This window comes from Peromyscus maniculatus, chromosome 3 (genome assembly GCF_049852395.1).
Source record: "Peromyscus maniculatus bairdii isolate BWxNUB_F1_BW_parent chromosome 3, HU_Pman_BW_mat_3.1, whole genome shotgun sequence".
NCBI classification, from domain to species: domain Eukaryota; kingdom Metazoa; phylum Chordata; class Mammalia; order Rodentia; family Cricetidae; genus Peromyscus; species Peromyscus maniculatus.
The window spans coordinates 129,022,312-129,046,847 of NC_134854.1; the positions used below are offsets into that span (position 1 = coordinate 129,022,312).

The 24,536-nt window shown below is 40.9% G+C and overlaps 1 protein-coding gene across 2 annotated transcripts in view; it reads right to left on the minus strand.

Annotated features, from left to right (window-relative positions):
- Positions 1 to 21,913, minus strand: part of Il5ra (interleukin 5 receptor subunit alpha) — a 36,294-nt gene extending 14,381 nt beyond the window's left edge. The window contains exons 1-9 of one of the 2 annotated variants that reach the window (XM_076567487.1): positions 21,557 to 21,913; positions 20,577 to 20,721; positions 17,012 to 17,096; positions 15,353 to 15,498; positions 13,944 to 14,082; positions 11,394 to 11,547; positions 11,130 to 11,317; positions 9,541 to 9,686; positions 6,609 to 6,747 (exon numbers count right to left, since the gene is read on the minus strand). In XM_076567487.1, coding sequence (XP_076423602.1) covers positions 6,609 to 6,747; positions 9,541 to 9,686; positions 11,130 to 11,317; positions 11,394 to 11,547; positions 13,944 to 14,082; positions 15,353 to 15,498; positions 17,012 to 17,096; positions 20,577 to 20,618 — 1,039 coding nt within the window. In that variant the 5' untranslated portion in view covers positions 20,619 to 20,721; positions 21,557 to 21,913. The remainder of the gene's footprint in view (positions 1 to 6,608; positions 6,748 to 9,540; positions 9,687 to 11,129; positions 11,318 to 11,393; positions 11,548 to 13,943; positions 14,083 to 15,352; positions 15,499 to 17,011; positions 17,097 to 20,576; positions 20,722 to 21,556) is intronic. The other variant, XM_006974455.3, reaches the window with a different exon arrangement.
- Positions 21,914 to 24,536: the final 2,623 nt, after the last annotated feature.

The window sequence follows — 24,536 nt, forward strand, 5'->3', positions numbered from 1 at the left end:
CACACCAAAGCCTAGCACAGCAGCCCAGGTGTTTGTAATCCTGGCAAAACCCTGCAGGGAAATAGGAGGCAGAGAAAGGAGAATCTGTAGAAATCAGATCTAGCCTGATGTGTGCAACTGCAAAGAGCCTAATGCTAGGCCCAACACCCAAAGGTTGTCTGTTCTCTGACTTCCTCGGTGAACTGTGGCACTTGCATGCCCATACTCACACACTCATAAACAAACACACATACACACACACAATGAGTATGGTACACAACATGGAATAAATATTTAGACAAAAACTGCCTGTGGAGGTCAATGTAAACAACTCCATTGTTTGGCCTAGATGGAGCCTGAGCAGACCAAGAACTAGAAGAATGTCACATCTGCAGCAGTCTACATCCCAAGCCAGGTCTATCTCCATGCCTCAGTTTCTCCAGCTTGAACATAACAAATGGAACAAGGGAGCATCACTCAGCACACACAGGTGTAAAGGCAATCTTTTTGCCAAGTTCCAGGCCTAAGCCCAGTGCTTAGCAGCTTTGAGTAGACCCTTGTCTTCATTTGGGCAGATATTCTAGATACTTACAGGACCAGGTACAGAGATCCAATCTTTCCTTCACCTAAATTGTTATGCATAGATGATTGATTGGTGTGGCCACCAAGAGAAGTGGCCACATGTGAAATAAGACAAAACACCAAAAAAACCCAACCAACCAAACAAAAGCCTTGGCATTAGGGGACAGAGCCTGAAAGCTTACTGCTACCCTTCCTTCAAGATAGTGGGACAGCCCTCAGAGCCGAGGTGGTTCTTCTTGAGGCTTACCAGGCAAGATTCATCCAGCCTTGAAACCACAGACGCGTGAGTCAAAGGAAGCAGATTGACTCAACTCCAATGTCTACCCAGGTGAAATCCCCCATTTTCAAAGAAAAACCCAAGGTCACAGCTGTGACAGTAGCCAATGAGGGGTTTTCCTTGTTGCTACTGGGTCACCTGTTTTTCTTTCTAAGCATCGCCCCCCTAGCCCCCATGTTGACCCTTCTCTTACTTCATGAAGCTTTGAACCAGCAGAATTCTTTTGGGAAACCCAGAGAAAGCCAAGCCGGCTCTTTTCTTTTCCCTGTTTCCCTTTCTTCTTCCCTTTTCTGGTTTGTACCTTGTCTCACCACAGTGTGAGAATTTAAAAAGGAAGGGCTGAGCCGGGCGGTGGTGGCACATGCCTTTAATCCCAGCACTCGGGAGGCAGAGGCAGGCGGATCTCTGTGAGTTCGAGGCCAGCCTGGTCTACAGAGTGAGATCCAGGAAAGGTACAAAGCTACATAGAGAAACCCTGTCTCGAAACACACACACACACACACACACACACACACACACACACACACACACACAAAATAAAAAAATAAAAAAAAAAAGGAAGGGCTGGAAGAGAGGAAAGAGACAGAGAAAGGCAAACAGACAGACAGATGAAGAGGGGCCGGGGAGAAACCTCCAGGCCCAGAAGAGAGAAGGGGTGAGAAGCGGAGCTTGAGCTTCTCTGATAGGCTGTGAAAACATGAAGGAAATGCAGTGGTCCAAGATGACCCCATCTCCTCCCGGCTTTTGATTCCATAAACTTCAGTTGGCGCCAAACTGCTTCACACATCTGTCATGGGCACCAAGTCAAAGAAAAAAGCCTTCCTTCCATCCAGTTCCCATTCCTATGTGCCACATTGGTTTGGGCTTCGCTCTGACAGTATGGCCACCACACATGTCCCCCTACACACACACACACACACACACACACACACACACACACACACACAGGCTCACACCATAGCAGGAAAGTGAAGGTCAGGACCTCCACTGAGTGACCTGCCTTTGTTGCTGAGGGATTTGTCACAGTAGAGACAGCAGCAGTCACCCTGTAAACAGTGACCACACTGCTGACTGAGCCATGTGAGAACAGGGGTGATTGAGTCTTGTTCTGCTCCCTATAAGTGCACCCATCTTAAAGCTGAAGAAAGATTTTGAAAGAACACATTTTCACTGATTTCTAATAATGCCAGGTGCAGAGTGGCAGATACAGCCTTCAGTGTGGGTGGAGCAAACCATTGTTCACATGAAGAGGGAGGCCAGTGATTGTCAGGTTTAACCTCTTACCAAGAAATAGGTCAGCTCCTAACCAAGGGCATAGCTACAAATAAATGCAGTCAACCCTCTCATTTCCATGGGGCAGGATGTACCCTGGGAAAATTTATTTCCATAATTGCTTGCTCCACACTCAATATTTGAAGGTCACAGAGTGGAGGAGAAAAGAAGATGTGAAAAAAACAGAAAGCTTCAGAGACCAGGGTCCAGGACACAAAAGTTTTCAGTAAACAGGAGATGGCAGAGATAACACCAGAACAGAAGAATCCGGAACTTCAAGTTTGAGAAAAAGAAAGACCATGAAATTGGGAAGTTCAGCTCTTAAAGCAGAAGCCAGCTGCTGCAGGGTAGTTGATAAGGAGTACTGATAAAACAAAACTGCTACTACTGTTTATTTTTAAGAGAGAGAGGGGGAGAGAGAGAGAGAGAGAGAGAGAGAGAGAGAGAGAGAGAGAGAGAGAGAGAGAAGGAGGAGGAGGAGGAGGAGGAGGGAAGGAAAGAATGAAAGAGAAAAAGGAAAGAAAAGAAAAAGAAAGAAAGAAAGAAAGAAAGAAAGAAAGAAAGAAAGAAAGAAAGAAAGAAAGAAAGAAAGAAAGAAAGAAAGAAAGGAAGAAAGAAAGAAAGTCTATGCTCTGAAAATTCCAGGGCAAGAGGGCAGATTCAAAGCAAATCTCAAGCAGATAGAGAGATCTTATTTGCTGGCTGTCCTGCTCACTTCATCTATACGCCCTGTGCTTATTAGACTGGCCAAGGACCTTGCCAAGCAGAACAGAAGTCCCCTCCCCCAAGCCGAGCTCTCTACATCATCAGTCCAGTTTCCTGTGTCTCATTCTTCATGAAGTAACCTTGGGCCATAATGGGTTAATTAGTTAAACTATCCTAATTTGCTAATTGGTTCTTATGGCACTTATTTGGGGAAAATTATACATTAGTAATCACTCCTTGACTATTTGACAATGACTGAGTCACTTAATATCTTCAGGCTTCCATTTCCTTAGCTTAATTAAAATAACGGGGTGAACATAAAATCAAAGGCATGGGGTGATAGTGAAAATCCAGGAGGGCTCCCAGGGGCCATTTGTGAGGCAAGGTAGGAGAGATGGAAGAGTGTCTGAAGGAAATGAATATAGCAGCAAAACTGCCTGAGAGACTTCAAGCTGAGCATAATTATTACTGCATCCTCCAGGGGTAAGGAAGAGCCATGCAAAATGTCCCTGAGGGGCTTGGACTTCCTATTATGTTTATTAATCATCTTGATGAAAACGGAGAGTCTGCATTGATTAAATTCACTAATGATCCTAAACTGAGCAGGGGAGTAAATTCCAGAAAGGATGGATTTATAAGGTAAGCGCTAATATTAATCAGCTCGTCTTCATGAAATGGGTGGCAATAAATGAAATAGGATTCGCAGTAGCAAATGGCAATGAAGTATACCTGGGAGGGAAATATAATGAGGCCAGGTCCAAGCCAGGAAGCAGTTATTTTGGAAATGGTAAGAGAGCGGGAGAGTGGAAAATGAGTAATACGTTAGAAACAAGCTCCACGTAAACTCTCAAGATGGATTAAAACCTTACTCTCAGTGCTTTGGTGATGAAGATTGGAGAGTGGAGTCACAAAAATGGCAGTTAGCAGCAACCAGGGAATGAAGTGTCACATCTACGGGCTAGGGGACTGAGGCCCAGAAAGGTTACTTGTTAGGAACTAGGTCAGAGTAATAAAACCCAGATTAGCATGCTCCTTCACTCAGTCCCCCGTCTGGTGGCAGACTATCACTCCCCCTTACAACCTGAGTTTATTCTCGGCATCCGCAGCACTGTACTGTGCTCTCTGATTATTTTGCCATCTCTAACTTGGGCCATTGAACCACACACTGCCAGAGCCACAGCTAAAATCCAGATCTGATTTTATCTACTGCTGCTTCCTCACCCTCTTAAGTTCTAAAGTGTCAATAGTCAACACCAACTATAACTTCAAGACTCAAGCACTCAGCAAACAATACTGACTTCTTAGCCGAGATTCTGACCTTGGACTCTACCATACTCATCTGAGGTCTCTTGGTCCATATTCATTTTTTTTTTCAAATTTGTTTAGGTTGCAATATAGGGACAACAATGAGAAACATCAGTAGCTTCAGGCCAATAAGAGTTGTACACTTGAGAAACACATAAAACACTTTGTAAAAGGAATCCATGGAATACAATATGCAAAGCTTCTGCTACAGGATTTGATAAAATTAATAATCTTGTTTCAAAATCCCTGAGACTAATGAGTCTTGGTTTTCTCTTGGGGCACAGAATAAGTTTTATTTGTGCAAATGACATGTTTTTTTAGAGCGGTCCTATGTGTACCAGGTCAGTTTAGTTCAGCCGGGGAGAAAGGGAGAAGAACATTCACCTCGTCAAAATTATGAGGTAGGTAAGGCTGTCCATCTTTCAGTTCCCCATACCCCACTTTCAGTTCCTCTCCCTGGGAAGCTCACGGTGCTGCTCCTAGCAAACACACACACACACACACACACACACACACACACACACACACACACACACACACCAATGCTGCCAGGCACTGAACACGGCAGTGTGGGTTGTGTATTGAACAACTGTAGGGGGTGCCACGGGAATTCGAGGCAATGTTCTCAGCCTCCTTACAGACCCAGATCAGTGCTCCACCTCTCAAGCCCTTCCGTCATTCCTCTCTCCCCTGGAAATGAACCTGATAACATCAGTTCTGACTCACCACCACACAGGCTAATGGTTCGCTGCCCAAGAATTTCCGGAGGACCCACCCTGTAGCCCAAGTGAGCGAATTACTTTAGTAGAAAATTTTAGTATGTGCCTGACATAAATTTCTCTTTAAGTATGCTGTCCCAGTTGTTTTGGAACATCCCTTAGGTCCTGTAAGAGGTAATGTAACCAGCTGTAACCACCAAGTCCTCTATGCCCATCTAATTTGCTAAGCACCTTGCAACATGTAGGGTCCTATCAGACCATGACAGAGTGCTAAGAGACTGGGCCCTAGAATACATTAACCTAGGGTTCACCCAATCTCAGAGCTTGTAAGAGGTAAGCCCATCACCCAAATGTTCCAAATATACATCCTTATCTGAAGGACCGGTTTCTTGATAGATTTATCTAAGAGAATATATGAAAATCATCTAGAGTGGTGTTTTGCAAATATCTATGTATACCAGTAATTTCCTTTATCCAAGAAATATACCCCTTTGTCTATGGTTGCTACCCATTCCGTTACTTGTCATGTATGGTACTCATTTTATTTACCAAATAAACCAGTCAATTTGATCACAAATAAAAATAGGTTCAAAACCAACACACATGCCCAAGAGATGTCCAAATTACTATCTGTTAGGCTAAAGGTTCAGGGATGGATCCAGGTTTCATGGACCTTGAGATTATTTAATTTTAAAATCTTTTAAAAAAGGAAACAAATAAATTCATACCTGATTATGGCAAAATTATGGTGATGGGGACCTTTCCAGGGCCTAGAAATGAGGGGCAAAAGAGGATGGGCGTGTTTCCAAAGGTTAAAGGGAACAATCTTATGATCCACAACTTGGCATCTTGACTGAGCTGCAACGTGAATACTAACACGGCATAAGACCAAACATAAAGAAATAATTATGCATTAAATCCACAGGCTCGGAGAAAGATGGAGGGTCATCAATGTCAATTTTGTAGTTTTAAAATTATACTATCGGTTTTACAAGATGTTGCCATTGGGAGAAATGAGGTCAAAAAAAAAAAAACAGATTGTATTTCTGTTTCTTTCCTCAGCTTATGAACCTGCAATTATCTGAAAATAAAAAGTGTACTCTAAATAATTAGATAGGGGCTGGGGAGATGCCTCAGCAGGTAAGAGTGCTTGCTGTACAAGTGTAGGGGACTGAGTTCAGATTCCCAACATCCATTTGAAAAGCTGGGCATGGCTGCACAGGTACCTGTAAACACAACGCTGTTGAGCACAGAGGTCTGAGGACCTCTGGTGCTTACTGCATACCAGCCGAGCCCCAAGTTCAACAAGAGACCCTGTCTCAAAGGAACAAGGCAAGGAATAATCGAGCAGGATGCTGACATCCCCCTTTGTCTTGCTCGAACACACATACACAGTGCACATACCTGCATACACACACATACATACATACACACACACACACACACACACACACACACACACACACACACCCTCTCATACAGCACACACTCATGCATGCACACATACACGCACACTATGGATGGAAGTAAAAACAGAAAAATCTAAATAAAAATTCTGGAACAAAATAAAATAGGCCTGGGAAGGGCTTGTGCTAAAGAGACAGTGGGACCATGAGGCTTCCTAGAACACAGGCATCTACTTGAAGACACAGTGGATGGATAAAAGGTGAGGCAGAGTGAAGATGAAGCCATTTCAAGACCTGAGTGAACATGTGCACTCACCAGGATCATCTGTTGCCATTGCTTTTAAATACACAATAGGGACTCACCCACATAAATAGGCTGACTCCACTCGCCCCAGCTTCCAGACACTCTGCAAGACGAGCTCACAACTGCTCTCACTTGAATGGAGTATGTAGAAACGTCATCAATTTTTGAGACGAATTTGTTGGTGGCCAGTTTTTCCATCTAAATGGGAAAAATTAACATTATAATAATGTCTAGACATATAATTTTTGCAGAATACCGACTTGAGGGGGTCACATGCAGGTAATGTGGCTCATTATTTAGCAAGTAATCTAAAATCAACAGGGCGTAGTCATGAGTGTATTCTACACTGTTCCAGTGTGAGGTCTTGGCAAGTTACCCTGAGGGGGAAAATTGATGTTATAACTAAAATATATAAAAGGATCAGCTGAAGGACCAGGTGAAGCCATGTAGGAAAATTCATGTTTCATATGGAAAAATTGGAGTCACCTTCAACAATATACATAGTCTCTAGTACCTTGTCCTTCCACACTGGTAAGTCCTAGTTCTAAACAGCACGTGGTTTGTGCCTGTTCAGCCCTGTCCAGTGACCACAGCCCGTGTGGGTTTTCTGCTCTATTGCTTGGATGGTCCAAATACCTCACATCCCTGTACCCACTTGGTCTCCCTCACATCCAGCCTATACATTGCAGCCAGGATTACCCTTCTACCCCGTAAATGCTACACTTGTCAACCATGTAAAATCCTTTGATGCTGCTCATTGCCCATGGTCCTAGTTTTAAAGTAGATGCTCTTTGGCTTCTAGTGAAAGTCTCACAGAGCCACTCTGAAATTGCTATATAAGTACAGAGCTATAAGTCTAATGTTAGCCTTGTGGTGAGGCCAGCTCGGTCACTACCATTTGGCTGGAGGAAGCATGCACTCTCAAGCCTCTGGCCTATTCCTTTTGCTCACACGCCTGGCAGGCACAGTGTGGCTGTGGACTATTACAGGTCAGGAAATGCTGGTTGCTGCTCTATGATAAGATCAGTGCAGACAGTGAGAGCACAGTTTAGAAGTGGAGAACCGTTGGACGTTGCCGTGACAACATGATCAATTGGTTTGTATTTTCATATCTTCAGTTGTATTTGTTTTGTTTTTGTTTTTTCCCTAGTTGATCCTTTTTAATGTTTATGAAAGCGCTAATCTATGACAGATTAGAAATTTACAAGAGAAAGCCGGTCCTTCACAGAGGATATTTTTGGAAACACACACTATGATGTCCTTCTCTCTTTTCCTCAGTAGTCAAGTTTCTGTCTGATGCCCCCAGGCTACATTCACCTCCATGCTGGGGTGGATGACAGGCTGTTTTGTCCCCCCTCCCTTCTGTACTCTGTTGATCTTTCCTATGGTGGGAGGCTCTGATGCCATTTGCCAGGGCAGGACTCATCTTATGTCCACTTATTTTTATTTAATTTATTTTTTGTTGCATTGGTGTTTTGCCTGTATGTATGTTTGTGGGTGGTCACCAGATCCTCTGGAACTGGAGTTACAGACAGTTGTAAGCTGCCACATGGGTGCTGGGAATTGAACCTGGGTCCGCTGGAAGAGCAGTCAGTGCTCTTAACTTTTAGCTTTGTGACTGTAAGAAATTATTTGGCTTTTTTGTGGGGAGGATGGGGCTTAATAAAATAGGAAACATAATTATGCAACAGTTATTGTGGACAAGGTATAAAGTAACACAATAAAACTCCATGGGTGTAACACATGCCCAGTGCACCATTGTCAAGTGTGCAGGCCAGAAATGTTGAACAGACATGCTGTTGTGCAACCAGACTGCAACACACTTTTCATTTTGCAAGTCTGAAGTTGGGCTCTGTGTGCATGAGACCCTCCATTCAATTCCCATCACCTAGTGAGTGATCAAAAATTCACACTCTGGACACTGTTCCCATTAGACAATGGTTCCTCAATTTCCATTGCCCATTTCCTGGCAGTCATTGTACTGCCTTCTGTTTTTATGTGTTTCTCCACCCAGGGCATCTCATAAAGGCAGAATCATATACTATTTGTCTTTTGCGACCTGCTTATTTCACCTTGCTTGCTGTCCTTAGGCTCATTCATATTGTAGCATGTATCAGAATGTCCTTTCAAAGACTGAAGAATGACCCTTTGTACACATTAATTTATATCCCATGTTGTTTTTCCATTCATATTCTGTAGGGCTTTAGGCTTGGCTTGTTTGTTTTCAGATAAAAATCTTGCTATGTAATCCAGACTAGCTTCAAATTTACAGCATTCTGCCTCTCTCTGCCTCCCTCCTGGGTGCTGGAATCACAAACGTATGCCACCAAGCCTGACTCTAGTCATCGATTAATGGATGTGGGGGCTGTTTCAGCTTGTGAGTAATGCTGCTTTGAGCAAGGGTGTCCAAATGTCTTCTCGAGACCCTGTTTTGAAATCATTTGCATGCATACCTGGAAGTAGAATTACAGGCTCTTAGGATAATTCTAACTTCCGGAAAACTTGCCTTCCCGATTCCCCCTACTGTAGCTGCATCATTTGTAGTTTTAGCAAAGCTCTTACAAATGAATTTCATTTTATTCTTCGTAATATTTTCAACTCGAAGTTTGCCTTTTCAAAATAAAACTACTGCAAGATTTGATTTATTTCTGTAAAATCTGGGGCAGATGTAAGTCAACACTGACTTGGTTGGTACTTAAAAACACCCGGAGTAGTCACTACTGAAACTTTTGAAGCAGTGGCTCTCAACCTGTGGGTTGCAACCCCTTTGGCAAACTTGTATATCCGAAAATATTTACATTAGGATTCATAGTAGTAGCAAAATTACAGTTACTTTGTAGCAATAAAAATAACTTTATGGTTGAGGGTCACCACAACATGAGGAACTGTATTAAAGTGTTGCAGCATTGGGAAGGTTAAGAACCACTGTTTTAAATGCTCCACAAATAATGGATGTCTATCATGGAATACTGGAAAGATATTAAAAATTACCTGAAAGTAACCATTCTTTGGGTTGTAAATTTTCAATTCGTAATTAAAGCAATGGACTGGAAAGGCTGAAACTGGTTTCTCCCATTGGATGTAAAGAGAAGTTTCTTCAATCTCAACTGTCACATTCATTGGAGGATTCACTTGATCTAGGTAAGAGAAGAAGAGGTAGGTCAGCGGCAATTCTGTGAAAACACTGATCAGGGCTGACAGCCCCAAGCCACCATTTCTAAGATATGCTTTTTTCAAGATTTACCATTAGGTCTCAATCAACCAATCTCAAGCCACAGGAAGTGGGTGGCTTCCCACGAGGTTCTTGGTATGGCTTGCCGAATAGATTTACACATATAAAGAACAGAAATCACTACTCCACATGGAAGGGATTGATTGGCACCCTTCTCCTGGCAGCTCATTGCAAGGTGTACCCAGCATCCCTTTAACTTTCCAGGTTAGACTGTGCTCATGGTCAGAGCAGGGACCATGTGCCCCACATCCATTTCCCAGCAGAGGGATAGCTCTGGGAAAATCACTTCTCCTTTCTGGTTTCAGTGTTTATTTTTTGTTATTGTTGTCTTGTTTTGTCAGATAGAACAAGAAGCTTCTGTATAAAAAGAACAGATTGAGCTAAATATATCTTTACAGGAGTAAGCACTTTCATACTAGCATCAGAGACCTGAGTTTGGATTCCCAGCACCTAGGTGAAAACAGCTGCAACCTCAGAGCTGGGGGTGGTGGTTGGGTAGTAGAGGTAGGTGGATTCTAGGGCCTCACTAGCTATCCAACCAGTCTAGCAAAAATGACAAGTTCCAGATCCAGTGAAAGTTTCTGATTCCTACAAAATAAAATGGAGAAGCAATTGAGGAAGATATTCTGATGTTAATCCCAAGCTTCTGCATGGACAAGCACACCTGCACAAATACATACATAGTACACATACACATATGAGAAAAATGAAAGAGAAAGTGGGAAAGAAAAGACAAGGGTGGAGGAGAGAAAAGACCTGTGGACATATTGTTTAAAAGTCTAGAGATGAGTCCAAACCACTACAAAGAACCAATAAGGATTTGAGACGGTTAGCTTTGAAAGAAAAGCCACATGATGGAAAACCTGAATGAATACCTTTGGATTACAGAAGAACCACACCTTGGGGAAAAGGCTCGGAACTGTTCTGGGTACAATCTATTACAAGACCTGTGGACATACATTTCATGGAAGAAGCCAGAACAGATGAGTACTGCCATGACTTTTCTGGGTGCAATCATTCTCAACTGGGGAGAACTCTACCCTTAAAAGGATATGTTTAAGATCTGACTTCATGACAGCTCAGGAGAAGGAACAAGTAGGGAAGATAAGAGTTAGTTAACTAATAGATAGGGGCCAAAAAGACCACTAAACATCTTCCTATTCTCAGGACAGTCCCCTACATTGCCAAGTCATGCAGCAATTATGTAGAATTAAAGTTGGGATGCCTATCTTAGTTTTTTTCCCTCATATTGATTGTATGATTGTTCAATATTTAAAAGGTAGCAAGACCCTTTACAATGCAAAGATTCTACTATTCCATTATTCCAGTGTTGGCATTAGTGTCTTACCAATGGCATGTGGAGTGAACAGCTGATCAAAGGGCTTGATTGCAGCATGCTTGCTTGAGCCATTAACATGCACTGCAAGCTGCTCAAACCCTTTGCTGTTGATAAATGTCCTGGGAAACCAGCATGCAGTATTTCTGTCCAGTGCATCTCTGCTGTATTCCTGGCATTCTTCAGTCCAGACACCAAACCTAAATTGCAACACCCATGAGTTTTTATAAGGGAAGAGGAAATGGATAATTTGCATAAGTAAAAATAGATACTGACCTGTAGTATAGGAAATATTGTGTGTCCTCAGGGGCATCCTTGCCAACAAGCCAGGTGCAGCGAAGAGACACTTGGTATGGCCTTAAGTGGGTGTGACTACTCACAACAGTGTTTGTGGTACAAGTTAAATTCATAACCGAGGTTCCAGAAGACCCTAGGGGACCACAGATAAAAAGAACAAAACATTGCCATGATGGTTTATGAATTTTGTGCTTTTGTTTGAGATACTATTGATTGTGAGTGACCACAAACATCCAATTATAGAAACTCATTTGCAAAGGGCAAATTTACTGGAGAAATGAAACTAAAGCTATAAAGCCTTGGGTTTTGACATGAAAGAACTTTTCAGCTATTGTAGATGAAGCTGTGGAGGTGTGTCAGTGAGACGGATGTCTGAAAGTTCAAGTCTAGTGTCATGTGTCCAACAACTTGAGCACTCTAATACTATACTTGTCAGTACCTGACTGTGAGGGATTTCCCCAAATGCTGCCTGAATTCCAGTTTTTCCTGCTGTAAATGAGAGGTTAGGTCAAGGAATCTCTCCAGAATCCCCTTCCCTCTTAGATTATATGAGCCATTCCTTAGCATCTATATCTCAAGAATCGCATGGATTACTGCTCGGGGATGCATTTTGGCAATACCCCAAGATCTTACCATTATATTAGAGACCAATGTACAACAGCTTGCCAGTCTCCTTAACATACCATAACTTAAAATCTAAGATTCTAATCTTTGTTTGCACTGGACTTCCCCCCAAATTATGTTTGTGCTACCCAGAACACTCTATCAAACAAAGAAGGGGGAAAAGTATTTTCGAGGCTAGGGTCAGGGATAACCTTCCTAAAGAGGAAACCCTGAATAATGGAAGGGTTTTTATTTTTTCTTAAAACAGCTATAGACTAATTTTTATCAGTGTCATCAAGTGTCTTTCATTGGACAGAGGGAAAGGGTGAGAGGAGAGAGCTTCCTATTGCCATTTGGAATTTGGAGACAGAAAACTGGTTAGTTTGCCTTATGATACATACATGCATATTATATTTGGTATAGACACATATGTATCTATAAAATTGTGCCTCTGTATCTGTAGTATTTGTTCCAGAACTTTCCTCCCATACTAAAACCGTCAGATGCTCAGGTCTCTTATATGATGTCATCTTGCATATGGCTTACACAGCCTCTGGATTAGTATAAATCCTTTCTAGAGAACTTGGAATACTTAACGTAAGTGCTTAGTAAATAATTGTTAGACTGTGTTATTTAGAATAATGGCATGAAACAATCTGTTCATGAAAAGTATAGATGCTTCAATGCTTTTTTCGTAGAATGCTTTTGATCCACATTTAGTTGAAAAGATAAATGTGGAGCCTATGGATATAGGGCTTCCCTCCTCACTCTGCACATACATGTGTCCGCATACTAAACATCTGCACAGTCTATGTCATGTCAAAGTAAGTCATCAGTTTCCCAGTTCCAATCCAAGACATAATTCAGTATGGATTTTCACTTGGTTAGTGGCATAAATAATACTTGATTAGTGTAAGCATGTATTGGGCGGTGGTACTAAGGGAATAATTAGAACTGCAGAAACTTAACACTAAAAGGAAAACCACATAGAGGAAGTTCAGTTGTTCTGTAAATGTGAAATAATGGCTTAATGCAAGGTACACAATGGCCCATATGTATATTCATCTATATTCCTTGAAGTACACTCCTTCTTTAGGGGCAAACCACTGGAAAATGATGAGTAAATGCACACATCTGTGTTGTTACCAACACAGTTCAGGGTTTTTTGGTTAAGTGTGCCCCAGGTTCTATTTGTTAAAGACTTTGCTGTGCAGCTCATGGTGTAGTTGGGAAGTGGAGAGTCCTGCCTGAGTTGGGGTCTTTGGGGAGGTCTTTGGAGACACATCTGTAAAGGGGATAGACAGTGGGGCCTTGCCCTTTTTATGCCTCCCCTTGCTTCCTGGCTCTAGACCTCTACCACCTGCTTCTGGAAGGATATGCTGTGTTGTTAAATGGACTAAAAATAGGCCTGACAGGTCATGGGTGGAAACCCCCACCCAAACCAGAAACCAAAATAAGTGTATTATCTTACATATTTGTTATAGCAAAAAGAAAGCTGACTAATAATACGGGAGGCAGGATCTTCTTCTCCAATGATGTGGCCAGAATAAAGATTTGAAAAACACTCATAGATATGGTGCTAAAACATATATGACTTAGGAAGTCACATATCCCAGGGTCTGATGGCCTGTCTCCTCCTTTTTTTTTCCACCTTGTGTTTGTGTCACTCTGTGTTAAAATGTTTAAACAGATCTATCTCTGCTTATGTGTATCAGAAGCCGCAGCTCCCAGTGTAGATACAGGGGTGTGCTTGCAGGGGTGCCACAGGTGGACCTGGATGGCCGTATGAAAGTTATGATTGGAATGTGGGTGCTATGAAAGATTAAAAGGAGATTGGAAGGTGTAGTGCCAGGCTAAAGAAAAAAGGCTCTTTCCCATTCTGAGAAGTGTAAAATATGAAATTTAGATGTCCCATGTCTCCTTTACCTGATGGAGCTTTGAGTTCAGCAGAAACCCAACTGCTGGCCAGGGAAGAGTGGCTTCTCCTTAGGATGCTCCTCACACTAGCTGCAAAGCCGTCATGAAGGGGGGCCACATATTTGCTTTCAGTCTTCCTGGTGTTATACTAAAATAAAACCCGCCAGTCATGGTATGTAACAGAAAACAACACCAATCAAATAGGCCTTTTACTCCACTTTGAAAATGATAATAAATAAAATGGTATGAAGTAATTTTCTTAGAAAAGGGGCATCATAAAATTAATATAGTTTCTCAATGACACATGAACATATTCCTCTTTTAATAACAAACACCATATTGTAATTAAAGCTCAAGTTGCCTTTGATTCTCATCATTAATGCCAGTCTCCTCTCTAGGAGCAGCTTCTGGACAGAAAATTCTTTAAAATTTCATATTTACTCCAAAATGGTTAGTACAAACCACATGTTCCTTTCTTTTGCCTTACTACAAGTATGATGAGCAGTAGGTGTGTTAGCACATTCCTAGCATAAACCTGAGAAATCAACTCAAGACCTGAGGATATAAACAAGGTAGTGAATGAACTTGGCCTTCACCTTGGGTTTTCTGACCCTGTACTGCTCCCTTGTACCATTTCGTTCATGACTTTCTTCTAGTTTTATTGACATTTTAGGAGATAAGTAAACAGTACTATCAAATACATTACCCTTCAAAAGTTGGTAAATAGTCTGGGAAGATGCCTGAATTAAAAAAGTCACTGTTGTGTGAGCACAACGACTTGAGTCTGGGTCCCCAAAACACATGTAAAATCCAAGGCACATAGCAACATGCACCTGTAACCCTAACACTGGGGTAGTGCGGAGAGGTGGATCCCTGAAGCCTAGGCAAATTGATGATCTTGCAATTGAAGGAGAGGCTTCTCTCAAAAACAAAAGGTCTTGGAGAGGGATCAAGGAAAGTGTCAACCTGTGGCCTTCATACCCCTGCATACCTAGCCACCGCGCATGTACACAGACCTACACTAACAAGTGCATAAAACACATGTACATCTCTCTCTCTCTCTCTCTCTCTCTCTCTCTCTCACACGCACACACACACACACACACACACACACACACACACACACACACACACTAGAGAGAGGGGAAGGGAGGAAGGGAGGGAGGGAGAGAGAGAGCGAGAGGACTTTCCTCGAAGTAAAGCCTTCTAGGCTACTGTTTCATTTTGAATAATAAGCATGTGTCTAATTCACTTTATGGATCCTACTGGTAATACAAGAAGATCTTTAGTAATTAGATGTTCTTTATGAAGAATTTCACTTCATGAAGAAAAATGCAGTTTAAAAAAATGAATATTCACTCTCAGTTTGTTTGGTTTTTGTTTTGTTTTGTTTTGTTTTCATCAGACCCAGCACTTACCTCATCTTCTTGTGGAACACTTATTTTCACATGATATTGTAGATCAACATTTCTTTGCTCTTGGTCAGGATTTGGGGCCCAGTGTAAAAGAACTTGAGCCAATCCAATGGCTTTAACAGTAAAATTGACAGGTGGTCGAAGTAAAACTATTGATTCAAAAAACAACAACAAACAAAAATGATACAATGTTCAATTGTCCATTTTGTGTATGGTGCTGGGGGTGAAACTCAGGGCCAGGGAATATGGGACAGATATGTTACCACTGAGCTATATTCCCAGTCTTTAACAGATTTTAATTATTTTCTTAAGTAACATACTGGTTTGTTGTGGCTTATTAGAATATATGATACAGAAGTAATTTGGCAAAAGTTTCTTTAAAATGATTGCTAGTTCATCATCCAGGCACTACCTGTAACTTTCACATGGTTTTATTGAATATGAACAATCTACCATATTGTTATTCATTAAAGGTGTAGTTTTTACACTAAGCATCATAATCAGTGGATGGGATGTGATAACAATTTCTGGACTTCTAATCCCTCTTCTTTCCTTTTCACATGAGTATAGAAGATAAATAGAACACACTGGGGGTTGGGGGCAGCATATATCAAACATGAAAACAATTGTCTCATGGACATCTAGTTTCCATTGCATAAAAGTACCTACTTATTTTTAAGATCAGTGATTCACGATGTAAAATGTATTTATTTTTCATTATTAGCCATATCTAAAGTATTTGAGTAGAAAAAAAGGATTTGCTTTCAAGATAAAATATTTTCTTTAATTAAGGACTCAGTACTCATTGTAGAAATACTGTAAAACACAATGAGCAAAAAGAAGAAAGTAAAACTTTTCAATTCATGTCTTATTCTGTTATGTTTTTTCTGGCGTGTGTCTAAACAACTTCTTAAAATTTTTCATCCAAACTCGGGCAACACTATACATTGTGAAACACATAATCTTTAATTTATTCATTTTCTAAATTGTCAGTGTTTTCCATTGACCTTTAAAAGCCCTTCATAACTCCGCACCTGTGTTTGACATGCAAGGGTTTCCAGGACCGCCTGTGTAGTTCATCTTTATTCCAACAGCCACTGGCTACTGTGGCTTTTCAGATCTAAATTAGCTAACTAACCCCCAAAGTTCATTGCTCTAGCTGCACTGTGTACATTTCAGCTGCTTGGTGGTTATGTGGACAGTGGCTATGTGCTGGGCAGTACCAAGACAGAATACCATCTTCATAGAGAGTTCGAGATAGAGCTGGGCTGGTGCCATCAAACCGTTTTCCTCTCTTAACCTCCATCATCATACTAAACCCTTAGATCAACGCGTTTCAGGGGCAAAAAAGAAAAGAAAAATGGTAGAAGTTTATTCTTGCTTCTTGTGAGGCCTTTTGTGAAATTCCCAGTGGAAATGGGGGTCCTAAACATGGCCTCTAGAGGCTGCCTTCTTCCACGATGCCCATATATACTCTTAGAATTGAATTTTTCACTGAAGTATAGAATTTACATTTCTGCCCACAATGATTTCTTAAATTTCAAGAGTTACACTGTTTTATAAAAAACTTCCCAACTGAATGCTTATTTTGGAGAAAATTCCATTACCGTTTTTATAATATACTTTAACAAAAACAGACATTATTGGATAGACGATCCTTACCCTTTTTGTCAGAAAGCAAGTCAGCTTGCAGTGTTGTCCAAGCCCCCACAAGGATTAGTAACATAGGCTGCATGATGGTCAAATCCTAGGGGAAACATGGAAGACAAATTCCAGATCATCGCATTGTCATTTCTAAGGAAAGCTGGCAGCTACTTTCTAACTTGAGATCAGTCAGTGGGTCACCTAGCAACTGCTTATAATCTATCTCTTTTGCTTGCTGGGAATGCAAACATATGGGGCTTTGCTCTTGGGTTGTAGAATCATCTGTTGGGACAGAATGACATGTAAATTAGTAATTAATTGAAAGGTGTGATGTGTCTGGGGCACAATAGGTGCAAAGAGACTTCTGTTTTGACTCACAGAGGGTGAATTAAAGTTCACAATACACACAAGCAGAGATTCCACTAGAGTCCACCGAGCAAACACGTAGCGGTAGAAGAAAAAGAAGAAAACAGCAGACGATTGATATTCAGGACAGTAGAGCAGGCCTCCGGATGGGAAAAGTTCTAAGTAATTAATAATAAATAAACACTACTGATTTCGTTCATATGTTTTTAAATTAGGGGCTTGGTGGTAGAGTGTTACGTAGGAGGTCCTAGGTTTGATCCCACCACCCTTCCCCTTCAAGTCAATGTGACAAGAAACTTACATTGATAACAATTTGTAATGTGAGAAACGTAAACTTCCATTTAATGTCTGGAATAAATTGGTGATACTTTGAGTTTGGGGGAAGATGATTTATAGTCTTAAGGACCCAAATGAGAACAGGACAGGGGGCAGACAAAGAACATGATCAGACACTTAGAAAAAGTGTAAGTATTTCTCCCTCCAGAAAACAACTTGACAATGAGATGGGTGGAGAGTAGAATGTTGGGTTAAGGGAATGAGGAAAAGCAGAGGGGTCTCAGACCTTGAGTTCAAAGGGGAATGCCACAGCTCCTGCTGGGACCTGTAGATTAGAGAGCTGGAGTTTTCCCAGAGATTTTCTGGAGCTTAACTTTAAGAATGAAAAGTGTGTGTGGCTTCCACCTGGGGTGTGCCTCCTCACTTAAAAAGAAAATTAAGGCATTTATTTATTCATCATGTGTGTGTGTGGCTGTATGAACTTGGGTCATACCTCAATCTTCAGACAACAAAAGATGCTCTTGCAGCTTGATAGTAATTAAAATGACTTACAGGGCTGAGTTGTAGCTCACTAGGAGAGCCTTGTTTAGAATATGAAAGACCTTGCTTAGACCCTTAACACTTTCACAATAAATCATTTAAAAAAAAATCAATAAGAGAAGGTTTTACTTTAAAATGATTTAAATGACTAGACATTTTCAAAGTCTAATTCCAGTGCAGGCAAAGGAAAGAACTTCATTAAATGGATAAATTCTGAAAATTAACTCCAGATACTTTTGCTTCATTATTTAATCTCATCTTACAATATCTTACTTAACATATTGCTATTACTGCCCAAGTTGGAGTAATAACACAACAGCCGTAAAGGGACAGCATATAGAAGTCATTCAACTCTTTCTTTCTTTTTTCTTTTTTTCAAATGAACTTTCAGAGTTAGGCCAGTTTTCACCAAAATAATCCTTTTTACTATTTTTATGACATTTCCACTCCATACAAGTGATTTTTCATACCGATCATGATCATGACAATGAAAACAGACATTGTAATAGTCTTCTAAATTTTCAACAAGTCAGACTTTTTATGAACCAAAGGGAAGCATTTCTAATGCACCAGGCCTGTGAAGCTCAGCTAAAATATCCTTAATAACAAGAAAGGTAGCGGCTGTCTCAATTATGAAAGCTACATCTTCAGATGTCAGCGTTTCCCGACATGATGTTTAATATGCCCTACGTTCACTGGTTTTCATTAACATGAGTTCTAGGTCAGGGAAAAAAATCCCTAAAAATTAATACCCTATAGTGACTTTTACTGACTGGTAGAACAGGAAGTGTCTTAACGCAGTGCTTGTAAAAATAACAAACATCTGTTTATCCTTTGCAATTAAATTGTTGAAGTAAATAATGATTCTGTTTAATATCTCAGTGGGGAGGTAATTGAATATTTTATATTAGTAAGCACTCTCCCCTAGAATTTACCTTGTATTCTGATTTTATAGCTGCTAAAAATAGAATTCTCTTTCAAGTTTTATCACTCAAACATTTTTTTTTACTAAGTTTTGGCCATTAATGGCAACATGTTTTTTTTTTTTTTTTCCGTATCTCCTGAGTTTTCTATGCCTTTGGAAAAAAAAAATCAGTGTCCTATGGACAGCACAAAGTGCTCAAATAGACCACAAATATTTCAAAGCCGGGCAGATAAATTTCAGCAAAGGCTGAATGTTCCTGGAGCTTCAACATCTGACTGTTTCCTGTGATTAGCTGGCTCTGTTTCCCCAAACACCTCTAGGCTTCATCTCTGTGTGGCTGCTCAAAGCACATGGGCCCTTTGTAGGAGCTGTCATCTTTGGTTAGGGATAAAAAGATTCAAGCTCTTTGGTTCATACATTCAAAGTTACACTATTATCAAATGAGCTATAAATCATCATATTAAAATATAGTTATACAGTAGCTTTCTTTATTTGTGTAATCTCAAGATGACAATATACCTAACTCATTTCTCTTGGATATCAATTATAATGCAAACCAGAGCCATTACATTGCTAAATTAAGATGTAAATTTAGAAGAATAAAATAAATAAAGATTGCCTGCCTACATTAGAAATACATGCTCTATCCTTGAGGGTGATCAGAAGAAATTTGTTTATGTGACATTTCTGTGAGTAAACTTAGATTTCTTGAGTGCCCTCATTAAAATTTAGAAGAAAACAGGAGTGCAGTCTTTCACATGACAGATTTTTCTAGAAATGAAGTTGAGTCAGGCTTTAGCCATTGATGATGGACTTCCCCAGTGTTCCTAAGAATCAGCCAAATTCTGCTGAAGTTCAGAAATAAAATTTTTCCTTTCCAATTAGGAGCATTCATTTTGCAACCAAAATTATATTGGTAGCCCTATTTTTAGAACCTTTGTGAGTGACTTGTGGTAACATCTAATTCCAAGCACAACCTGAATAGCAGAAATTGAAAAGCCACTGGGAAGATTCATATGCCCTTTTAGACTATCACAAGGAAAGAATTTGTTTCCCTTTTTTTAACCCTGTACAGTATAGTCAGTCATAAAACCCAATTCTTACATGGGGGGGGCTGAATATGTAAACCAAAGGATATGTTTAGCTAGGTACACTGTGTTACCCCCACAGTGAAAAAACTGGACATGCTCATAAAAATAGAAACGAGCAACAGGATGACATATGCAACACTTTGTTCTTCCCACTACTGGACTTCTGAATAATTTTCTATAATAGTCCTAAAATATCATCCTTGGGGTCAAGTTGTGGCCAAAAACACAAAACACTCCATAAATCCAGATGCAAATAGATGCCACCCTCAATATTCTGTACAGAGAAGGCATTTGCCACCAGTATCCCAACACTTAAACACATCCTGCCAGTCTCATTTGCCACTAAGTATTATCCACATAGATGCTGCCTCAGTGGTGGACATACCTGTCTATGGACGATCCCTTCAGTTCCACGGGTTCTCAACATTAGAAGCTGAGGACCACAGCTGCCTGTTGTGTCTGATATCCCATCAGAGCCCCAGCACCTAGCACTCTATTGAGCACAGGGCACATGCCTATTAGGCTTGGTCCTGTAAAGAGTGGGAACAAGTCAGTACCCAGCCCTGAGAAGGCCAGGCAGGTCTGTTCAACATGAACTAAGGGACAGCTTAGGTCAGCTGGGACTGCGTGGGGAACACCTACCAAGCCTGGTTCTCTGCGTGCCTTACTTAAAAATTTCCCCACATTGCATTTTAAGTAATGGTAAACAAATGAGACAGCTTGATTTCCAAAACTTTATTATATTTCAAAATGTAAACTTAATAACAACTACATAGATTTATTACCAGACAACTATGGAAGAGAACATATTAACAATAAAGCAGAAATAACAGGTAATGAAATGTTAATTATAATTCATTGAATTCTAATTTTTCCTGTCTTTCCCCTCTCTTTTTCTGTTTCTCTTTTAAAAAAATTTTTTTGATTCTTTTCCATCCATTCTTTCCATGTATATGGAATATATATCTTCCTCACCTTAGGTAACTAATTAAATTAGTGAGTATAAAGGCAAGTGAGATATTTCATAAGCTTTTTTGTACATTTTAGGTAAAATGAAAACGTCATGGATACCAAAGAAATTTCAGCAGAAGGCAAAAGCAAAATGCCTTCAGTTATACTATGACATCATTTCCTTATTGTTGTCTCTAAATTTGTAACTTTTGAAATTAACTCTGAAACTTCTTCCTTACAATCTCCAAATAGACTTTATAACCTATTTTCTAAACTCATATATTTTTGAAGAGGTCTTATCACTAGATATTAACTCCTTTAAGTCTTGTAAGGTGTCTACAGAAGCAGAAAACAGATGTCTTCTATTTCCAGGCACACTGACAAGATATAAGATGTTACTTTAACAAGACTCACCTTGGTGTGAAGGAGCGCATCAGATACAGAACCACCACCAAAAATAGAACCGCATAGCCAGGACCTGTCCCGTGAGCTTCTTCAAGTTTGGTGCCCCCAGGGTTTGCTCTGTCTCTGCTGATAACAGGGTTACGAAGTGTTCTGTTTCCTCTTTTCTCTATTGAAACATTGTCTATATGCTTACAAATTATTATTTCTCTTTTCCTGACCCTCCTTTTGTTCGGGGGTCCTGGGTGTGTGTCCGGTCTAGTAAGAGAAAACAGTATTTATCTGCCCCACCAACCCCGCAGTGAGTCAAGCGTTGGATTCCCTTACTGAGAAGTTTGGGTGGCTACGTGATGTAAGCCAGCAGCTGTGAACCTTATCTCTGGGTACACTGTTTGACTTTGTAGCGGTTCTTTATTCTTTCATCATCAGAGCTGTACTGGTTAAGAAGTCACCTGCAGTTTCCTTTACAATAGAAAGGCCACATGACTGTTCTTTGGAGGATGATTCTCAAGAAAGCAACCCACTAAAGAGGCTGGACCCTCAGTGACTGTTATGTGGCAAAAGGCTTGTCTCCCCAAGATAGCCACAATTTGCTAACTCTGCAAGCTTCAGCCTCTGGGGGTGATAGTGTGCTGCCTTTGGGAGTTAGAATATTTAAGAAGCTTCATCAGGAAGAGAAGGCACGGTGCGTGGTCACTACCCCAGTAGTCGGCTCACGCCTTGACAAGTGCAGAGCCTGACACATAAGCAGTTCCCTCCACCCTGAGCCTGATGTGCATTTCTCAGGCCCTCTGACTTCTGCTTTGTTATTAAATTCTATGCCCTTAAGTGAACATGTGGGGAGAGGAGTGCCCAGGGGTCTGGGTGTAATAAATGGCTAGGGTCTATCTAGCTTGACCGAGCTCATCCTTCATGAGCCCTGACAGCAGCGAGTTCCCAAGGCACGCTCCACATACTTTTCCCGAGTCGTCTCCCAGTATTCCTGACAGCACCCAGACCTCGTTGTACTTCAGTTGATGCAGATCTACTTAGATTTTCCTGCCCTCCCTTTTCTGGGTGTTTCAATCCAGGGAATTTCAAGCTAAGTGACTAGCAGCAGAACAGACTCCGCCCCCCCCCCCGCCCTCCCCCGCTTCCCTCCCCAAAGCTGCCACCCTTTAATCCAGTTCCTCATGCTGTGGTGACCCCCAGCCATAAAATTATTTTGTTGCTACTTCATAACTGTAATTTTGCCACTGCTATAAATCAGAAGGTAAATATCTGGTATGCGACCCCCAAGGGGGTCACGACCCATGGGTTGAGAACCACTGTTTAGAGTGAGCGTGCACAAGAACTGTGCTTGATGCAATAGTTGAGGCTGATATCAGTAGCTGCCTCTGAAAGGCCAGCTGCAGGCTCAGCTGTAGGGATACCTGGTGCAGGAATCCTAGTCCCTAGAGAAGGCAGCACAGAAGCCTTTCAGAAAAGAGGGGCAGCCATCCCTTCAGAGAAGACACAGAGAGGCTATTATGGAGGCTAGATCAATGTTTCTGTTTGTGAGACGATAAATGATGAGTCCCCTGAAGGAAGCTTCCACACAGCTCAGCGTCCCTACAGTATAAGTACAGTACTATGTTCTTGGAGGTTCCCAGGGTAACCGTTTTAAACAGTTGCCAAAGTGAAACCAGATCAATTATTATTTGATGACCTGAAAACTGTGATTTTTCCTTGGGAAAGAAGAAGTGAAACAAGAAACAGAAAGAGCTCCAGCTCTTTGCTGAGAGCTGTCCAGGAAAGGTTAGACAGAGTCTCAGCCATCTGGCCTGCTCTTCAGAGTCCTGTACCTCCTAGTTTAGATGCAGCACACTCATCACTAAAGAACACTGAGAATGTTTATTAATCACCACGAGGACAGTATTTTGTGTCCTGAAAAGCTGCTTTTAACATTTGATATATTTCTTAGACATGTTTACTCAAAATGCATTTACAAATGTAGATATGCACCATACCAGACCCTCTGAAGACTTTCAGAAAATTATTCTGGCCATGCCCCTGTATACCATTTTTCTAAGGATATGGTTTGATATTTTAACTTACTACACCAATAAAAAGCACAAATAACATGCTCATATTTCTCCCATGTTTTCCTGTGAACTCAGAGGAAATGAAGAAAAGCTGAAATTTGCATAGTTTATATTTTATGGCATCAGTTCCATTCTTTAAAATAAAATATGTGTTCAAGACGTAGTGGAATATTCTAGAAGAATTCACAAAATTAGTTTGGCTTTTTTTTTTTCTTAATCTGCCTCATTTCTTAAGAAATGAAACTGCGAAGATTTAGGCAAATGGCATAGGTGAAATCTGAATTGTAATTACATGGGGGCAAGATGCAGCGGCTTCCCTTTGGGCTCTGCCTAATGAGCTTATTAAAGTCTGATATGCAGACCAAGATTTATAGAGAAGGGACAGAAATATATTACAGCCTTCCTGAGAACAGGAAAAGTAACATAGAGATGGGTGAGACAGACACAGCTCCTCAAGCTTCACTCATGTGGATATTAAAATGGGTAATTATTGTAAGTTTCTTTCTTTCTTTATTTTTATTTTTATTTTTATTTTTTTGAGTCATGGTCTTATGTAACTGAGGCTGGTAATAGACTAGCTGTGTAGCCAGCAATGAGCTTTAACTCCTGATCCTCTTGACTCTTCTAAGTTGTGGTGTTACAGGTGTGTACCATTATGACCAGCATTATCAAGAGTTTTTGATAAGTAGCTATTATAGAAAAAGCAAGAGGAGACTGTACACACACACACACACACACACACACACACACACACACACACACACTTTTGTAATGTCATTTTTAGTCAGACAAAGAATGAGAGGAGGGATTGTGTCTAAGTTGTAGGTGTCTTAACTATTCACTCAGAACAGATACCGTGGCATGTCAGTGGTCGTCATTGAAAGGCATCTGTTTCTAACCCGCCCGTCTGATTTTTCACCGGAGTCTGG